Source organism: Prionailurus viverrinus, chromosome A1 (assembly GCF_022837055.1).
Source record: "Prionailurus viverrinus isolate Anna chromosome A1, UM_Priviv_1.0, whole genome shotgun sequence".
Classification (NCBI taxonomy): domain Eukaryota; kingdom Metazoa; phylum Chordata; class Mammalia; order Carnivora; family Felidae; genus Prionailurus; species Prionailurus viverrinus.
Genome location: NC_062561.1, coordinates 110,749,757 through 110,766,351, shown reverse-complemented (window position 1 = coordinate 110,766,351; position 16,595 = coordinate 110,749,757). Strand labels below are relative to the sequence as shown.

The following is a 16,595-nucleotide window of genomic DNA, read 5'->3' as shown; positions in this document are numbered from 1 at the left end:
CTCAGGCAGGGCCAAGGCCATTGGCAGTCTCAGACCTGCAGATTCTGTTTGTGGACCCAAAGTGGGCCGTGTACCTTGAACCCATGATGTTCAAAGGCAGTTGGGATGACTAATAGGGCACTCCAGAGAAAAGGAGAGGATATTGACCAAGGACCGTTGGCCAATGTGATGCCAGGCCCCCTTTAAGGCCTGAAAGGATGAGGGGTTGCTATGAATGTGGTAAGCCCGTTGCTGATTCTGGAGTTGGGACTAGTGGGTGAGGAGGAGACCCAGGTGAAGTTTGGGGTGATGAAAGGGACAGGAGGCCTGCAGAGCGCCTCCAAACCACGAGCAGGCAGCTCACCAGTGAGCTCGTGCCCAGTGATCATGCCCACCACGGGGTGCCATGGCCATGCTCTCTAAGACAGTGACGTTCATCCAAAAGACACAGAGGCACTGGAATGCCGTCTAAGGAGGAGGCAGACTGGGGACAAGGACACGGCGAGAGTGTGTGGCTTGGGGCAGAAACAAAAGCAGCCCCTTAGGGGTGGGCTTTGGCAGAAAAGCCAAATTTAGAGAAAGGGCTTTTCAGGAAGGGGGTACGTGGGAGCAAAGTCTGCAGGCCTGCTTCTGGAAGGTAGGGGAGTTGCCAGCAGCTGTAGCTTAGGTCATGGTGGAAGGATCTCCCCAGGGTGCTAGGGTGCGGGTGACCGTGACCCATGTGCTCAGCAGTCACAGCCAGGAGGGGGTCAGCACATGGCATGACTTAGAGCACACCTGTTCATGTTGGGGATTGTGAGGAGACTGTATCATGTGTGCTTCACAGTCTGCTAGACTTTCCAGAGCTTTGTGGCTTGGTCAAAGCAAAACTACATCGTGTTAGCAAAAAAGTGTCCTGAAGATAAACCCATTGATTTTGGCATTTATTGTTAATTGAGTTTTCTCAGAAACGGCAGCAGAAAGATTGTTAATGTTCATGAATTTACATCAAGTTAAACATCTGTTCCTCTTAAGCTAAACTCCAGTAAAGTTATGGCAGCTCATAAATTAGATCTGGGAGTAAAATGCTTCCTGCTCTTTGCACAGCTTAGTGGTTTCCAAATAGACCTCAGAATGACACATTGCAACTGAGGCCCGTGTCACACAACCACGTTCAGCTGTGATGTCGGTGCCAGACGATTAAGCCAGGTTTTTGCTTTGGTGGTAAAGATTGCAGCTTTATCGGACAGCAGTGACATTACTTATCAGGCGGGATGGGGACAGTGTGAGAACTAGGGCTGCTAATGTTTGCATTGGGGGTGGGGGAGAGTCTGCCCATGAGCAGACCCAACAGCGGCCAAGAGCTTGTGGGCACATCCAATCTCTCCCTTGGGCCCCTCGGGGGGTTCCTGGGTGAGGGTGTCAGGATCTGAGCCTAGGGTCTGGGGCACCCTGCCAGGTCGGGGAAGGGCTGGAGTCCAGTGGGTGTGGCTCAAGGGCATGACTGACTGCCACGCAGTTTCTAAAGGGATGGTCTAGGTGTGGTTTTGGAAGGGAGACGTCACAGCCCACACGCTGGCATCTCTGAGCACGACCCACCAGGCCCCTCCCCAGTGCTTCCTTCCCATCTCCCTGTCCCTTAACCCACACCCGTCCCCAAAGGGATTGCTCCTGCCAGCGGCAGAGCAGTGGCCTTCATGTCGAGTAATCTGTGTCCTGCAGTCCCCTGTCTAGTAAACTTGGGCTTTGTTGGGGACTCCCAGAGTACAGGGCTGCCACCGTGCGGGATGGCCATCAGGGATTGGGGTCTTCATGGTGGCCTTGGGATTGCCCCCACCTACCACTACCCGCCAAGCCACCGGGGTCCCCAGTGTCAGCTTTGTGTTCATTTGCTGACCAGAACCCTAGTGTGGAATTGGATCCTTCCCAAAGTCTGCTGTGGCTGAATTCACCCCCAGGCCTCCCCACCTGAGCTGCTGCTCCAAAGCATGGGTTCCCCCGCCCTGCTGGCCTCTTCACAGGGCTGTCCAGGCCCGTCCTGACCAGCAGTGGCAGAACAAGAGGGCAGACGCTCACATTTTCCTCCTCTCCGGAGGCAGTATCTAGGGAGCTGTGTGTGCCCACCAGAGGGGACTCAGAGGAGCCACATCTATGCAACCTAGTGTCCAGAGGGGCAACAACCCCCTGTGGCTCACCACCTGACCACCCACCCCAAGGCTGGCCATGCCAGACTCCGTTCTGTGGGGCCACCATTGCAGGTTTGGGGGGACCCCAGTGGATGAGATAGGGTCCACGCCCCCCAGTGACCCCACATGCCATACGCTGGAGCTGCCCATGCCACACCCACATCACACACGCGGTCCTTCCACAGGAGCTGGCGTGAGTCAGGACACACCTCCCAGCCCCCTCCAGAGTTCCAGACCTTGGTCACTGTGGCTCAAAGTAGCTGAGATTGTCCCCTCCTTTGGGCAGGGCTACAGCCTTCATCTGAGCCCATCTGCTGCCCTCTCCACCTAGGATTCCACAGCTGTCCAGTGAGCAGACATTCAGCCAGTGCCTTCTACATGCCGGACCTGCACCAAGGCCCGCCCCTGGCCTTGGGGGGCCTTCAGTCCCACAGGGCCACCTGGCAGTCAGCAGGGAGCGAATAGGAGCAGAGAGTGAGGCTGGCAAAGTGTAGCAGTAGGGAAAGGGGACCAGCCCGTGGGGCACCTCTATACCCAGATCGGCGTGTTGGGGAGACAGACCAAAGGACTCGGTGAAGAGATGGCTGAGGGTGAGGGAGAAGGAGAGACAGCCCGGGATGGCCCCTCACCACCCACCCTTCCCTGTGCCTGGTATCTCCAGCCCACCCCTCGCCCACCTGCAGGTGCCTCCTGTATCCAGAACCTGGGCTTCCTGCAGGGGTCTTGACCATGCACGGCCTCACACTCCATTAGAATCTGAGCTCCCCGCTGCCCAGATGGCATCTCCGCCCTGCCCTCCTATACAAACCCCCCTCTCTTGCCTCTCGGGGGCCGCCAGCCCTACCCACATCTGGAACGTGAAGCCTCACCTGCCTCAGAGTGAAGACGGATCCTTTGAGGCCCAGTCCGGCAGGGGCACGTGTGGCTAATGGAATATTCACAATGTCTCCCTTGCTTCCCTTTGTTTTGCACTAGAAAGTGTTCCTTTGATGGACATTTAATTCCAGAGGCTGCTACCTGCTTCCTATCTCTCTTTGCTCAAAAAATTAAATGCGGATGTGCCCGTGCTCCTGCTATAATAATGTCCCTCGGCGTGGAGGGAGCGCGGCTGGGATGGGAGAACATTAGAATCTTCACAGAGGGACAATTATTGAGGGAACTAGATTAATGAGGTGTCATAACAACTTAGCTAGATCTGTGGCTGACCTTTCTCATGGAGAATGGGCTTGATAAATGTAGTTCATTACCAAGTTCTGACATGAAAATAGGATCACACTCCGGGCTCCTCAGCAGGCTGATCAATATTTTATCTGCCAAAGCAGCAGGAGGAGCCCCGTACACATGTGCTGGCAGGAAGCCCGAGACCGGTGCCCAGGTGGCCACTGCGCACAGAGGGCACCCAGGCTGGCAGGAAGGTAGCTGGGTCCTTCCAACGGCCTGTCAGGATGTTCGTCTGTGTCGGGCCAACCAGGACATGAGCCTCCCTCCCTGAGAGGCCCCAGAGTGGGAGTGTCTGTGGGCAGTGGAAAGGGAGGGAGGTTTATCTACAAATACCAAGTTCATGGCCACCTGTGCCAGGCACTGGGCGTTGGAAGGGGATGATGACAAACGAGCCACGGCCCGGCTCGCTTGGGGCATCAGCCCTACTTCATCCAGAGAAGCCCTCAGGCCTGGCTGACTCCTTGGGACTTTGCAACTCTCAGGGCCACAGAAGCTAGTGAGGGATTGTCATTGCCCCCATTCTAAGGTAGGAAGTGGAGGCTGGAAGGGCAAGGGAATGAATGCCTTTCCTGGGGTCTCACAGCTCATCAAGGCAGAACCAGATGGTCTCCTGGCTCCCTGTCCGGTGCTCCGTCGAGTCTTGTGGTGATTATCATTAACAGGGGTTGGTATCAGGTAGACACAGCAGCCTGTGATGAAGTCATGGGCAGGGTTGTTACAGGGTGGTCCCATCACCCCTGGCTTCTCTATGAGACAGTCTACCCTGGAGCCACAAGACTCAGTACTCAGCCATATTCCCTAAGTAACTCATTCCCCACGCATTTCGCACTGTAGTGTTGCCTGTGTAAGTGTCCAGTCCGGTCCCACCTGCCTGGAACTTGCCATCCCATGGAGGGGATATGGCAGATGCTTAACACCCCATCCAGATTCCCTCATTCAACCCTACAGGTCGTGTGAAGCTTTGGTGGACCATTGCCCATAACGCTGGCCGATAGCCTCCAACCTCGGGGACCCGCATCATCAGCCTGAGGGCACTTTCGGGCCTCAGGAGTGTGCTCAGTCCTCATTTGGGAAGTCCAGAAGTGCCAGACAGGGCAGTAGTTAATGCCCCCAAAAGCAACCCTCAGCCAACAAGGGACGGAAGTTGGTGGAAGAGTGTCCCGCACCCTCTGACCTAAGCGGAGCGACTCTGAGGCCTGCTGGACGTAGTCTCTCCAAGGTTCCGTGGGACTGTGCCCCGGTTGCCCACAGTGGCCACCCCCCCTTTATTGGCTTTTCCCCACCCCAGGCTCACCTCCCTCTTCCTTCCCCTCAGTTCTTGGGGCCATCTCCAAACATACTCCTCACCCTAGATCCTTGTCTCGGGCTGTGCAAGCATCCCACTCTCCAGAGTTCTCAGTGGAAATCCCACCAGCCGTGGATCTGTTAGTGAGGAAGCTTCACTTTACTCGGGGCTGAGTCACACAAGCCCTGATTCGAGGCTCCCAGGAAGGGCTGACCATTGCCATTCTCACCATCATCATGGCCAGCACCCATAGGGACCCAGAGAGGGGGGTTGTGGTCCCCAGGCCTCAGCCACGCCCCCTCCACAGACCTTCTCTCCAAAGGGCCGAGCGTCCAGGGGGCCAAAGATAAAGCCTGGGCAGGTGATCCCTCTCTCCCCCTGAGACCCAGGCCCCCTCCAAATAGGGGCAGGGATGCTAGTTTAGACTCAGTGATGTCTCTGCAGGGCCCTGAATGAAGAGTAAGCCACATGGAGATTTGGGTCAAGAGCATTCCAGATGGAGGGGGCGGTGAATGCCGAGCCCCGGGCAGGAGCACACTGTAGGGTCCAGTCCTCGCCCTCCACACCCCCACTGCTTCATGTCCCCTGCGTGGGTTTGCTGGGTGGGGTCGGGGGTGACCCAGCTGAAGAGAAGAAGAACCCAACCCTTGAGTACTGGCCCTCTCTTGTCCAAACTGAGTAAGAGGAAGAGGAAAGTCAGAAAACAGAGGCTGTGTGGGCCAGGCCCTCGGGGTCCCCGTGAGGCAGAGGTGGGCCAGCCCGGGGCTCAGCATCTCCTTTGCAGAGGGCCCTGCTTGACCTCCTGCCAACCCTTGGGAGGGAGATTTGGAGGATGTCTTTCCTTTCTTTATATTCATCTGCACTTTCCAGACGTTCTTTGATGGACACATGATTTCTTTTCTAATAAGATAATTGTTCAAAACCAGCAGCAGGGTGGGGAGCCTTTAGCTACAGGCCAGGTCTGGCAGATCCACAAATGCCCGGGGCTCCCCCTGTGAGCCACTCCTGTCTGCTCCCATGGTGACACCAGGGGCAGGAAGAAAAACAAATACAACTGGGACTTGGTAAGCTGTCACTCCTGCCGACCTTGCTAGCCTCTGCATTCTGGAAAGCAAGGCCTGCCGAGGTGGGGGGAGCTTGCCAGGGGGCCGTCCTTGCTGGAGATAGAGGGTCAGAGGGCATCCTGGTGAGAGGGCTTGGACTTCAACTAAAATGACCATCTCCATGGGTGCAAAAATGGCACCATTGGGCATCTTCCCTCTGGTTCTCACAACTCCTCAAAGTTCTAGGGACACTAGAGGAGCTCGGGAACATTGGGCCAATGGTTTCGTTATCTGAGGCTAAGACTCATGTCAAGGACGACTGCTTCTGGGGTAAAGGAGGATAAGATTCTCTCCCAGCAGCACACCACTTCATCTTGAGAGCCCGGTCCCCCACAGCCCGGGCACAGTGAGGGCTCTCAGTAAGGACAGAAGGACAAAGGAGTACCTGGCATCCTGCCTCAGCCCACGCTTCCCTCCCTCCTTGCTGTTCACTCGGCCCCCACACCAGCTTCCTCCGGATACTTGCCCCTGCCCTGTGTTCCCTGCTGCCTGGCATGGTCTTCCTTTCTGTCCTTCCTCCTCCAGGGCTCATCCTGCAGATCCCTCCCCAAGGGAGGCTGCCTTCACCCTAGCCCCGTGAGCTCTCCATCTGAGGGCACCTCTGACACCCAGGACTGGAAGCCCCGTTGTGTCCCAGCATGCCAGCGGCATCTGGCACAGACTTTGCAAATAAATGCCAACAAAGGGTGGGAGGGGCATGGCCTGTGTGGGCCCTGGCAGGGGGCAAGCCCGGGGGCCCCGGGAGTGGACCTTTCCCCACCCCTTATGCCAGGTTCATTTCTAGACACGTAGCTACCGTCCTGAACAGGAGGTGTGTGCAGGGCAGTGCCAAGGTGGAAAAGCCAGAAGCCTCTGGACTCGCAGTGAACTGTACGGCCAGAGGAGGAGGAGCAGGGCCTAGAGACCCTGCTGTGGACCACCTGACGGGCCCCACCTCAGTAGTTTCCCTGGTCTGCTGGGGGCCACGGGCTGCCTAGGGCAGCAGGTGGCTCTCAGGAGATCTGTGCCCCACCGAGGTCTGTGAGGAAGGTTGGAGGGACCCAGAAGGATGAGATGCCCCTGCCCATCCTGCTCAGCCTGGCCCATCCCTCAGGTGGCCCTGCTGTGCACGGTCCCTACAGACCGTCCACACAGCAACCTCCTTCCCATCCACGCTGCTCGTGTCCCGTGTCCTGACTTCTGCTCCATTCAACCCTGCTAGGGGTTTGGGGGGAAAAGATTGGGCCCAAACTCTTCTTCTCTGTGCCCAAAACCGACTTTTATCTGGGCCCAGGAAGAAGAACCCAGCAGGCTACCACATCTTCCCCTGGGCAGGAGTGATTCTGTAGTGGGACAAGGCCACTGATTTCAACACCGTGCACTTCTGTGGACTTGAGAATCTGGTTTGCCAGCTGGGAGCCCTGAAAGCTCCCAGGAATGGATATTCCTCTCAGACCAGAGAGAGATACTAGCCAGGTTAGGGGGTTGGGAGAGCCATTCTCGTCAGAGCATGGAGACTCCCAGAGAGCAAATAAATTTGATTATATTGAACACAGCAATTGATTTTTTTCTAAATAAACATGCAGGAGAAAATGGTAACAGGCATCTGTTTCTGACGAGAATCAATTGACCCCAAATTAGAAGAAAATCTACAAACGCAAACAAGCACGAGAAAAAGTGGTTGGGGCCATCGAAGCTTGTCTAGTGAGGGAGGGAGGGAGACGGACAGACAGACAGACGGACTTCCCTGTGAGCCTTTCCCCACCAAGTAGCTTCCTTGTTTGTTGCTCTTCAGCAAATGTGGTTTTGGTCATGAGGAAGGGACAGTAGCTATCATTTTGTGAGCCCTTATTCAGTGCCAAGCCAGTGCTGAGCCCTTCATGTGCATATCTTATTTAATCTTCATAGCATCCCCATGTGGAAGGCACTGTTCTCCCCACCCCACAGATGAAATCACAAGGCACATGTTTAGGCAGCAGCAAACCCAGGACTCACGCTCAGTGGACTCCGGAACCAGTGCTCTTCAGCACTGCTTGATATTGACTCTCCAACCCTGAGCTGTTTCCTGGTGCCCTCAACTGGCCTTAGACTTGAGGGGAAGAGCCCCAGGCCCAACAGTCCCTTCCGAGCAGCATGCATTGGCCTGGCCTTCGATGGGGTAGACAGTGAGGAGCCCACGCCCACACCCACTCCCCGGGGCTTAGCAAAGCCAAGTGCCATAATGCTCCCTCCCCAGGGAGGTGGGGAAGTGGGAGCGCGAGGAGCCATCCTGCTCCGCGAACAGCCTCACCGCCTCAGCTATGGGCTGAGCCCTGCGTGGTGTTCACCCTAGTGGGCCCGTCCCCAACAAGATAAACTACATCCTGTCACAGTGCATCACAGGCCTCATTTGCCAGAACACCGAGTGGTTCTGATGCCGTTCAGCAAGCATGCCTGAGATGCAAGACCTAAGAGTCATGGGCCGTGTGCTTCGGTTATAATTTCTTAAAGCTCCCTTTTGTTTCTTGGTCATAGATTGTGTACACATGTTTGTTCTGAAGTAATCCAGCTCTGGGAATGTACCTAATTAACTTAAGCAGGGGCTTATTAGTCCTGTTAACTAAAATTCCCTAATCTATGAGGCCAAGTATTCAAAAGCAGCCTTTAAGGTAGGATTAAGGCAAAGACGAGCTATTACAAAATAGAACTGGGGCCAGTTTTCCTAAATCCGCTGTGGGGCTGCTGCTGTGAATTGCCCTAGCCCAGCTTCCCTGTTGTATCTGGCACGGTTGCTCCGTGTCTGGCATATAATAGGTGTTCAATAAATATTTGTGGGATGAGCAGACCGGCTCCTTCTAGCATGGGTATCTTGCAAAGCATATATTCAGTGCTTCACTGAACCTGTATATCGATGAGATGGATTGGCAGGCCGATGGACAGACAGGCCCCATGTACTCCAGGTGCGGCCTGCACTGCCCGTGCTAAATGCCCAAGACCCCCAGTGAGTGGGAGGGACAAGATTCTCTCGAGACCAACAGAGGAGCCTGGCTGCAGTAACCTGATACTGTCTTCCAGATGACCCGTGCACCATGGCCGACTATGCCCGCCTGAAGAAAGTCCTTCTGGCGCTCCAGGCCCGCCAGCGGCCACTCCCAGATGAGGACAGCCGACAAGACCCTGCCTCTCAGAAGCGCCTCCTGGTGGAATCTCTATTTGCGGACTTGGATGCAGATGGCGACGGCCACCTTAGCAGCTCGGAACTGGCTCAGGTAGGTATAGCATATGCTGAAAAACCGAATTACGGAAGAGTCCGGTTTCCTATGCAGTGTGCAGATAAAGAGAACCGGGAGGTCCATGTGAGCACAGTCGTTCATAACTGCTTTTGTAACGGGACACTTCGGAGGCCTCTCTCCTGCAACAGCAGCCTTTCCCCTGGGAGTCAGAGAGCTTGCATTCAGTGCCTCTGAGAATCTCTCAGTGTTTTCCCACCCGCCACCTTCAGCCAATATTTACAAACAAGCTTCGAAACGCTCTCAGCTAGCTGGCAAAATACATACTTCCGAGGGGCTAGCCTTGAATGTTTTCATCAGGAAGTAAGTCTTTTCTTCTTGGCATCCTCTACTTTGCTTAGCGGGAACGTTGAAAGGAAGTAGGTCTTGCTTACACCAAGCAGCTTGGGGGCTCTTTTTTTTTTAAACAGGATAAAAGTGGCTTTTATTTTTTAGTTTGTTAATTTGTTTTGAGAGAGAGAGAGAATGGGAGAGGGGCAGAGGGAAAGGAATGGAGAGAATCCCAAGCAGGCTGCACACTGTCAGTGCAAAGCCCGGCACGGGGCTCGATGCCAGGAGCTGTGAGATCATGACCTGAGGCGAAATCAAGAGTCAGATGTTTAACCGACTGAGCCACCCGGGCGCCCCCAGGACCTCGCCATTCTGTAGGGCCCGACCTGCTTTGCTTTGCAGGAAGCCCTGCCTCCCTCCGCAAGCACAGCACACATGTCCCTTTCTCCAGCTCCGAGGTGGTGCCCGGGCAGTTATTGTCTGCAGCAGAAAGTGAAGGAGTAACCCAGAGCACCAGTCCCTGCCAGCTGCCGAGAGGGCCTCTAGGATGCTGGTGGCAGACAGGCAGGTCAGGTAGGCCAGAAGGGCCTGCGTTCCTACTCCCGCTCTGCTGGTCTCCCTCGAAGGGCCTGGAGCCTCACCGGGCAGGTGCAGAGATATGCAAGGAGGGTGAGGTCAGCCTCTCCGTTTAGGCTGGTGGGGTGGGGGCAGCTGTTCCTCAGAGCCCACAGAGTGTCCACCCAGAGGACAGACAATATAGATGAGTCCCCACCTTCGATGCCACTTTAAAGACATCCTTCACACGGCTCAATGACCTTATCAAAGCTGCAGCCAGGTCACTAGGAAAAACTGGGCTGCAGACTGCCCTGGCACTCTGTGTGCATCCACTGTGTGCATGGCACTAAGCAAGGCCCTTTACTAATGACATAAGAAACATAAGAGAGTCCCTTTATGTGCAGTGTAGTAGCTAGGAACTCAGACATTCTGGTCAAGCTTCCTGAGTTCAAGCCTTGCCTCCCGTATCTACTAGCTAGTGGTTCTTAGGAGAAAACCTCACCTCTCTGGGCTTCTGTTTCTTGTCCATGACCATCACAGCGTCAGCAGGTGGATGAAAGGAGCTAAGGCGTGTGAAGTGTTCGACATGGTGCCTAGCACATGGTATCCTCTCGGTAGGTGATAGGTACTCAACATCCATGCCATCATCACTGCCTTTGTTATTATCATTTCCCCCTTCAACCTTTTGGCCATCCTCTAAGCTGGGAGGTACTCCTGTTATCCCCACTCTACAGATATTTTTAGATGAGGAAACCAAGGTTCCAAGAAATCAAGTAACATGCCTGAGTTGTGGTCACTGTCAAGAACATGATGAACTCAGGCAAAACCCAGGTGGGCTGGGGCAGCTGGGTGGCCCGGTCAGTGAAGCATCTGACTTCAGCTCGGGTCATCATCTCACGGTTCGTGAGTTCAAGTCCCTCATTGGGTGAGCATGAGTCCTGCTTCCCTCCCCCCCTCCCGCCCCTCATGAGATTCTCTCTCTCCCTGTCTCTCTCTCTCTCTCTCTCTCTCTCTCTCTCTCTCTCTCTCTCCCTCCCTCTTCCCTTCACTCACTTGTGCCCTCTCTCTCAAAAAAAAAAAAAAAAGAAAACCCAGGTGGGCTGATGCATATGCACCTACTCTCCTCACAGCATGAGGGTCTCCCTGGGGGAGAATGGCTCCCAGAAGAAGGCTCCACTTTGTTCTCCTAAGGTCTGTGAGGCCAGCAGGTGCCCACAAAATCCAAGTACAGAGCAGTCACCTGGAGGCTTTGCCACGCAGGGTCCACCTCTCAAGGCCCTCTACTCCAGCCAGTCCAGAGGCTGCTTGCAGAGAGTATGTTGGGAAGCACAGATTGTAAGGCATTGCAAAACCCTGCTATGCTCACTCTCCTGGGCAACACGTGCCAGTCCATCTGTACGTAGCCTGCCTCCCAGGAGGCTTGCAGCCCACAGCCTCCCAGGCACACACCATCCCAGCCCTGCCAACCATCATGTGACCATCTCCGGGAGTACTCGGCTCCCAGCTATGGCTAAGACCCCAAGGAGCAGGGCCAGCCACCCACAGATGACCCGAGCCACTCTGGGAAAAGCCCAGGTCCTGTCAGTTACAGTCACCTTGCAAGAACAACCATCTGGCAGTTCCCTGCACTACTGGCCATTCAGGGAGCACTGAGAACAGGTGGATTTGGCTTGTCTTAGACAGAAGTGCCTGTGAGCGCTCGCCGCCCCAGCCCCATGTGGCTCCCAGGTGGCTGAGAAGTAAACAGAACCTTCCTAGGCAGGTTGCTCTAACCTGGCAGGCACATGCCCCGAGGCACCTGAAGCCGTTAACAAGTATGGTAATCGGATTATGATTTCCTCTTTAAAACTTAATGTATTTAAAGTCCATTTCATAAAACTGCCAAGCAGAGCCCAGCTAAAGTGGGCCTTTCCTTGACACTGAATCAAAGGAGTCAGGGAAAAACTTGTCAGTCCTATGAAAAGTTAATCAATTTCCAATGTAGAAATAGACAAGGGGAAATTTCCATCTTTGGAAGATTGATTTCCGGCGTTCTGGTTGATCTCCCTTTTATTGAACACTTACTTGCTAGGTGAAGGGTCATTTTTTTTTAACGTTATCACATTAAATTGCCTTTAACGTAGCAGGCCAAGCTAAAACTGTTAAATAAAGAGAAAATGTCTCTGTCCCCCTCTCCCCACAAAATAAAATGAAATCATTTCCTTTCTTCTGAGATTTCGTTCTTAGCATTTTCCTTGCAAGACTTTAGTCCCAGAAAACCCAGCCTCTGGCTCCAGCTGAGTGAGGGGCCTGGAATTTCCACCCTTAGTCACCTTTTGGCACCTGGCTGGTCATGCTGGCGAGGCCATGGCCAGAGGAAAGTTCATAAAGGCCCATCCGTAGCACCATGCCAGAATCCCAAAGGCAGACGTTTATGCCCCTGGCAGAACGAGGCAGGCAGAGCCATGGAGCTCAGGCCAAGTCAGTAGAATGGCAGCTTCCCCTTTCTGGGGGGACGGGTGCTGTGACTAGCAGGTGCTGCCCTGAGATCCGTGAGGGCTTTTGGAGTGTGGGGGGTCAGGCAGGCATGCACTGATGGAGAAGTGACCTTCCAGCTCTACGAAACTAGGAGCCTGAGAGACCTCGGCTGCACTCAGCCACTGTTTCTTTGCTGAGTTAATCTGATCAGGCCCCTTCTCCCCCGTGTTTCCCCATCTGTAGCATGAAGGGGTAGACCAGGACCCGCAAAGATCATTCCCAACTGAGACCGTCTGGGATCTGTCCACCTGAACCCTCATCCCGACTCTGACCCGACCATTGTGTGACCCTGGGAAAGTCCCTGCCCTCCCTGAGCCTCAGTTTTCTCATCTATAGAATGAGAGGGTGAGGCAAGACAAAACCAAAGAGCTCTGGGTGCTCCCCATGGCCCACTGAGCTGTCACTGGAGTCCTCACCCCTCCCTTGGGTGGTGACCACAGCCCCTCTTGGCTCCAGCCATGCCCACAGCCCTGAACTCACTCCCTGCTCTGGCCTCATCCCCTTCCTCACCCACAGCACGTGCTGAAGGAGCAGGACCTGGAGGAGGGCTTCCTGGGATGCTCACCGGGTGACCTCCTCCGATTTGATGACTACAACAACGATGGCTCCCTGACCGTCCACGAGCTCTACACAGCTTTCCGTAAGTCAGCCCCAATGAGGGGTGTATGCGCGAATGGGCTTGTTTCCACAGGCGGGCTTGCGCCTCCCGCTTGCGGGACTCTGGAGTCTGTCGTCGGTTGTCTCCATCATTAGTTTCTTTCATACGTGAAATCAGTTGACTTTGTTTTGCAACAAGCCTGAGCTTTAAGAAAAGGGTAAAAGAGCGTGGGTGGGAAGAGGGAATGCACGCTCTGTAACTTTTGGGTAAAGGCCCTTCTTGGTGTCACTGGAGGAACCCAGGACTGTGATTTAAGTGTGGCTGGGAGGGCACTGTCAGATACCCGAGGGAGTCTATGACTCCAGGAGGCAGATTCTGCAGGAGCGTTCTGGAGGCTTGGCCAGGCAGGAGGAATGAGCTCCGGTAGAGAGCTCACAGAATTCAGCAGGGAGGAGAGGGGAGGGCAGTGCTGACCCCAAACTTGAGACAAGAGGGAACATTCTTGGCCTCAAAGAGATGAAACCCCTTTATGTTTCTTAAACATTCAGCCCCTGCTTAAAGCAGGTGATATGTGCATCCTGTGTGGGACACCCTTGGACATGACCTACAAGCTCACTGCTCCTACCAGCATGCCCTAGAATTTGGGGAATAGGTGTGAGACCCCCCCACCCACCCACCGCCAAGGTGCATTGAGTACTCTCAAGCACAGATCCTCACATCCTCTCCCCAGCCTCAACCTCTGCCTGGAGTTCGGCTTCTCAGAAAAATATTCCTGCTTCGTGTTGGCATTTCGTGCTGTTAATGCAAACATTCACAAGGCCTGAGAAGCAGTCATGATTCACTGGCAGGAAGGGCTCTTGTGGCAGATAGAGGAGGTACTCATATGACATGAGGAGAGAAACGAGTGGGACTCTTCCCTGTGGAAAGTCCATAAACTTGACACGGGGGCAGGGAGGGCGGGAAGGGTGCCTTTCCGGTTCACAACATCCCTGTTGCCGAAGCTCAAAATCCAACCCCCAATTACAGGGCTCTGCCTGATGTACTGTGATAGGTACCCATCGTCCTTCTCCCTGCCCACTACTGAAACTCCTATCGACGTACAGTAGTTCATAATAAGGTGTGAATGACTGGTAGGCTTAACCTGCTGTGGGAGGTGTTTGCCTTGTAGAAAAATTTATGCCTTGAAATAAATCTCTACATTTTAGGGGCACCTGGGTGGCTCAGTCGGTTGAGCGTCTGGCTTCGGCTCAGGTCATGATCTCACGGTTTGTGAGTTCAAGCCCCATGTCGGGCTCTGTGATGACAGCTCAGAGCCTGGATAGAGCCTGTTTCGGATTCTGTGTCTCCCTCTCTCTGCTCCTCCCCTGCTCGTGTTCTGTCTGTCTCTCTCAAAAATAAATAAACATTAAAAAAATACTTTTTTGGGGGCGCCTGGGTGGCGCAGTCGGTTAAGCGTCCGACTTCAGCCAGGTCACCATCTCGCGGTCCGTGAGTTCGAGCCCCGCGTCAGACTCTGGGCTGATGGCTCAGAGCCTGGAGCCTGCTTCCAATTCTGTGTCTCCCTCTCTCTCTGCCCCTCCCCCGTTCATGCTCTGTCTCTCTCTGTCCCAAAAATAAATAAACGTTGAAAAAAAAAATTTTTTTTTAAAATACTTTTTTAATAAATAAATCTCTACATTTTAGAATGTGTGGCAATATCAGCAACTCCCTAGACCTAGCTCATGAGAGCCAATGACTAGATTTTCAGCAATTTTGCAGGGAAACACTTGATAGCTTTAAATCAGCCAAGGTGGGAATATCTACACCACAGAAATTCATACCACACAAATGCTACAAAAGGGGGGGGCACTTTCTTCCTCTGGAGAGCCAACTGTTAAGCACTGACCTGCACGTCACTGGACAAGACCCTCCCTCCTGTCCTCAGTGTCCCCTCCTACAATATTCTCTCCACCTTCCCCACATAGGGACCCCCTGGTGATTCTAATCTCATAGAACATGAACAAGAAAAGAGCAGATGTCAAGGCAGATGACAGGGAGAGCATCCCTGCATGTCAGGAAAGGAGCAACCAGTGTCCTGGGCACAGCTCTGAGGCATTCCCAGCAATGCTTTCTGTGCTCGGCCCCTCTGCAAAAGATGGGAGGAAGGAAGAGGTCAATGCATACAGCCAGGTACCCAGACTTGACTTCAAGCACTTGGAGGATGCACCAGGCATCACTACTGAGATGTCCCACGATGACATCATCAACCAGAGAATGGCACCACTTAGAACAATCCTGGTACCTGGTACCGCAGAAGCCTCTGCTCCGTGAGTTCTGTTTCTGAGAATCAGTCGGGGCCAAGGAGAAAACTGGCTTTACTCTTGAGGAAATGCAAGCATGCTGATTGCCCATGATGAAAAAGGCCTCCCTGGCCTCCCTAATGAAGGTCATTATAAACATGAGCTACCTGTGGAAAAGGAGGGATGTCATTACTTCACCTCCAGCCATACGTCTCATGCAGAGCAATGTGGGATGTGTTTCCTTCGTTCCTGGATTATTATTTGAAAAGCTTTATAATCATCATTTTTAAAGCAAATTAGAATCTGCTGTTGCCTTGGACTTGTTTTGAACCAGGCAGCCAAACCATTCATCACAGCCCAGCCCCAAAAATAGATATGCAATAAAATGTAAACTCACAGCCATTAAGGAAGCCACAAAATGAGTTAACCCAGCCATAAAGGCCTGACACGCGGCCACTCAGAGCATGAGGCATCAATGGTTTTTCAAAGTCATAGGGACTCTATATGAAATTCCCATAGCTGTGGGAATGAATTTATGGTTCAGTGAATGTTAAATAGGTAATTGAAATGAGACATATAGGTACAACTTATTACCCAGAAATCAATGGACATTAAAGAAACCTCACTAAAACTAAGAAAGTAATATCTCAAACACTTCAGCAACAACATTTTGGATTTAATTTAAAAACTGGAGCCAATGGGCTGGCATGGGTTGAGACTTTGACATTATATTTTTCTTTTTTTGCCAGGGTCCTTGGGCACCAGGCAGGACGGGGGTCTGTGGGGTACCTCCTGGCAAGACTTGGTCACTCTGTTAAAGCATGGGTCTGGAGGACCTCTGCCTGAGAAGGGGGTTGTATTAAGTTTTTGGTGTTGTGTTGGGCAGTGGGTTGGTGGAGGGGGGTGGGGTCTCCTAAATTGAGTCTTCTCATGCAGCTGGCTTAGCTCAGGCTCGGCCGGTGTGTGCCATTGTCTGCAGCTGGCTGGGGGCATTGCCAGGAACCCCAAGGCTGGCGGCTGCCGTGCTCCGCTGAGGTGGTTCATGCTGGGGCTGCACCCTCTTCCTGTCTCTGCGGAACAGGTGACCCCTCCCAGGGAGGAGGGCAGAGGCCAGGTACCTCAGCCATGGGAGTCAGTCCTGTGCCTGACTGTCAGATGGAGCTAAATCTCCTGCTCATCCGTCTCTGTACACTGGCGGGCATGAAATATAAGGGTGGCCTCCCTCTCTTTCTCCATCTATCACCTGAACATTCTCTTCGAGTGGCTTTTGGCTTTCCATATCATGGCCTGATCTCGGAACTAAGGGCACAGTGTTCTCTCGCCACGTGCCCTCCACCCTCCCCAGCACCACCACCCCCTCCCTCTCCCCGGCCAC

General features: G+C 53.7%; 1 protein-coding gene across 6 annotated transcripts in view; it reads left to right on the top strand.

The window, feature by feature from the left end:
* The window catches only part of FSTL4 (follistatin like 4), a 651,440-nt gene that overhangs the window by 517,177 nt on the left and 117,668 nt on the right, over positions 1–16,595 (top strand). For all 6 annotated transcript variants that reach the window (XM_047859957.1, XM_047857699.1, XM_047857180.1 and 3 more), the window contains 2 exons: positions 8,787–8,980; positions 12,860–12,983. In XM_047859957.1, the coding sequence (XP_047715913.1) occupies positions 8,787–8,980; positions 12,860–12,983 (318 nt within the window). The remainder of the gene's footprint in view (positions 1–8,786; positions 8,981–12,859; positions 12,984–16,595) is intronic.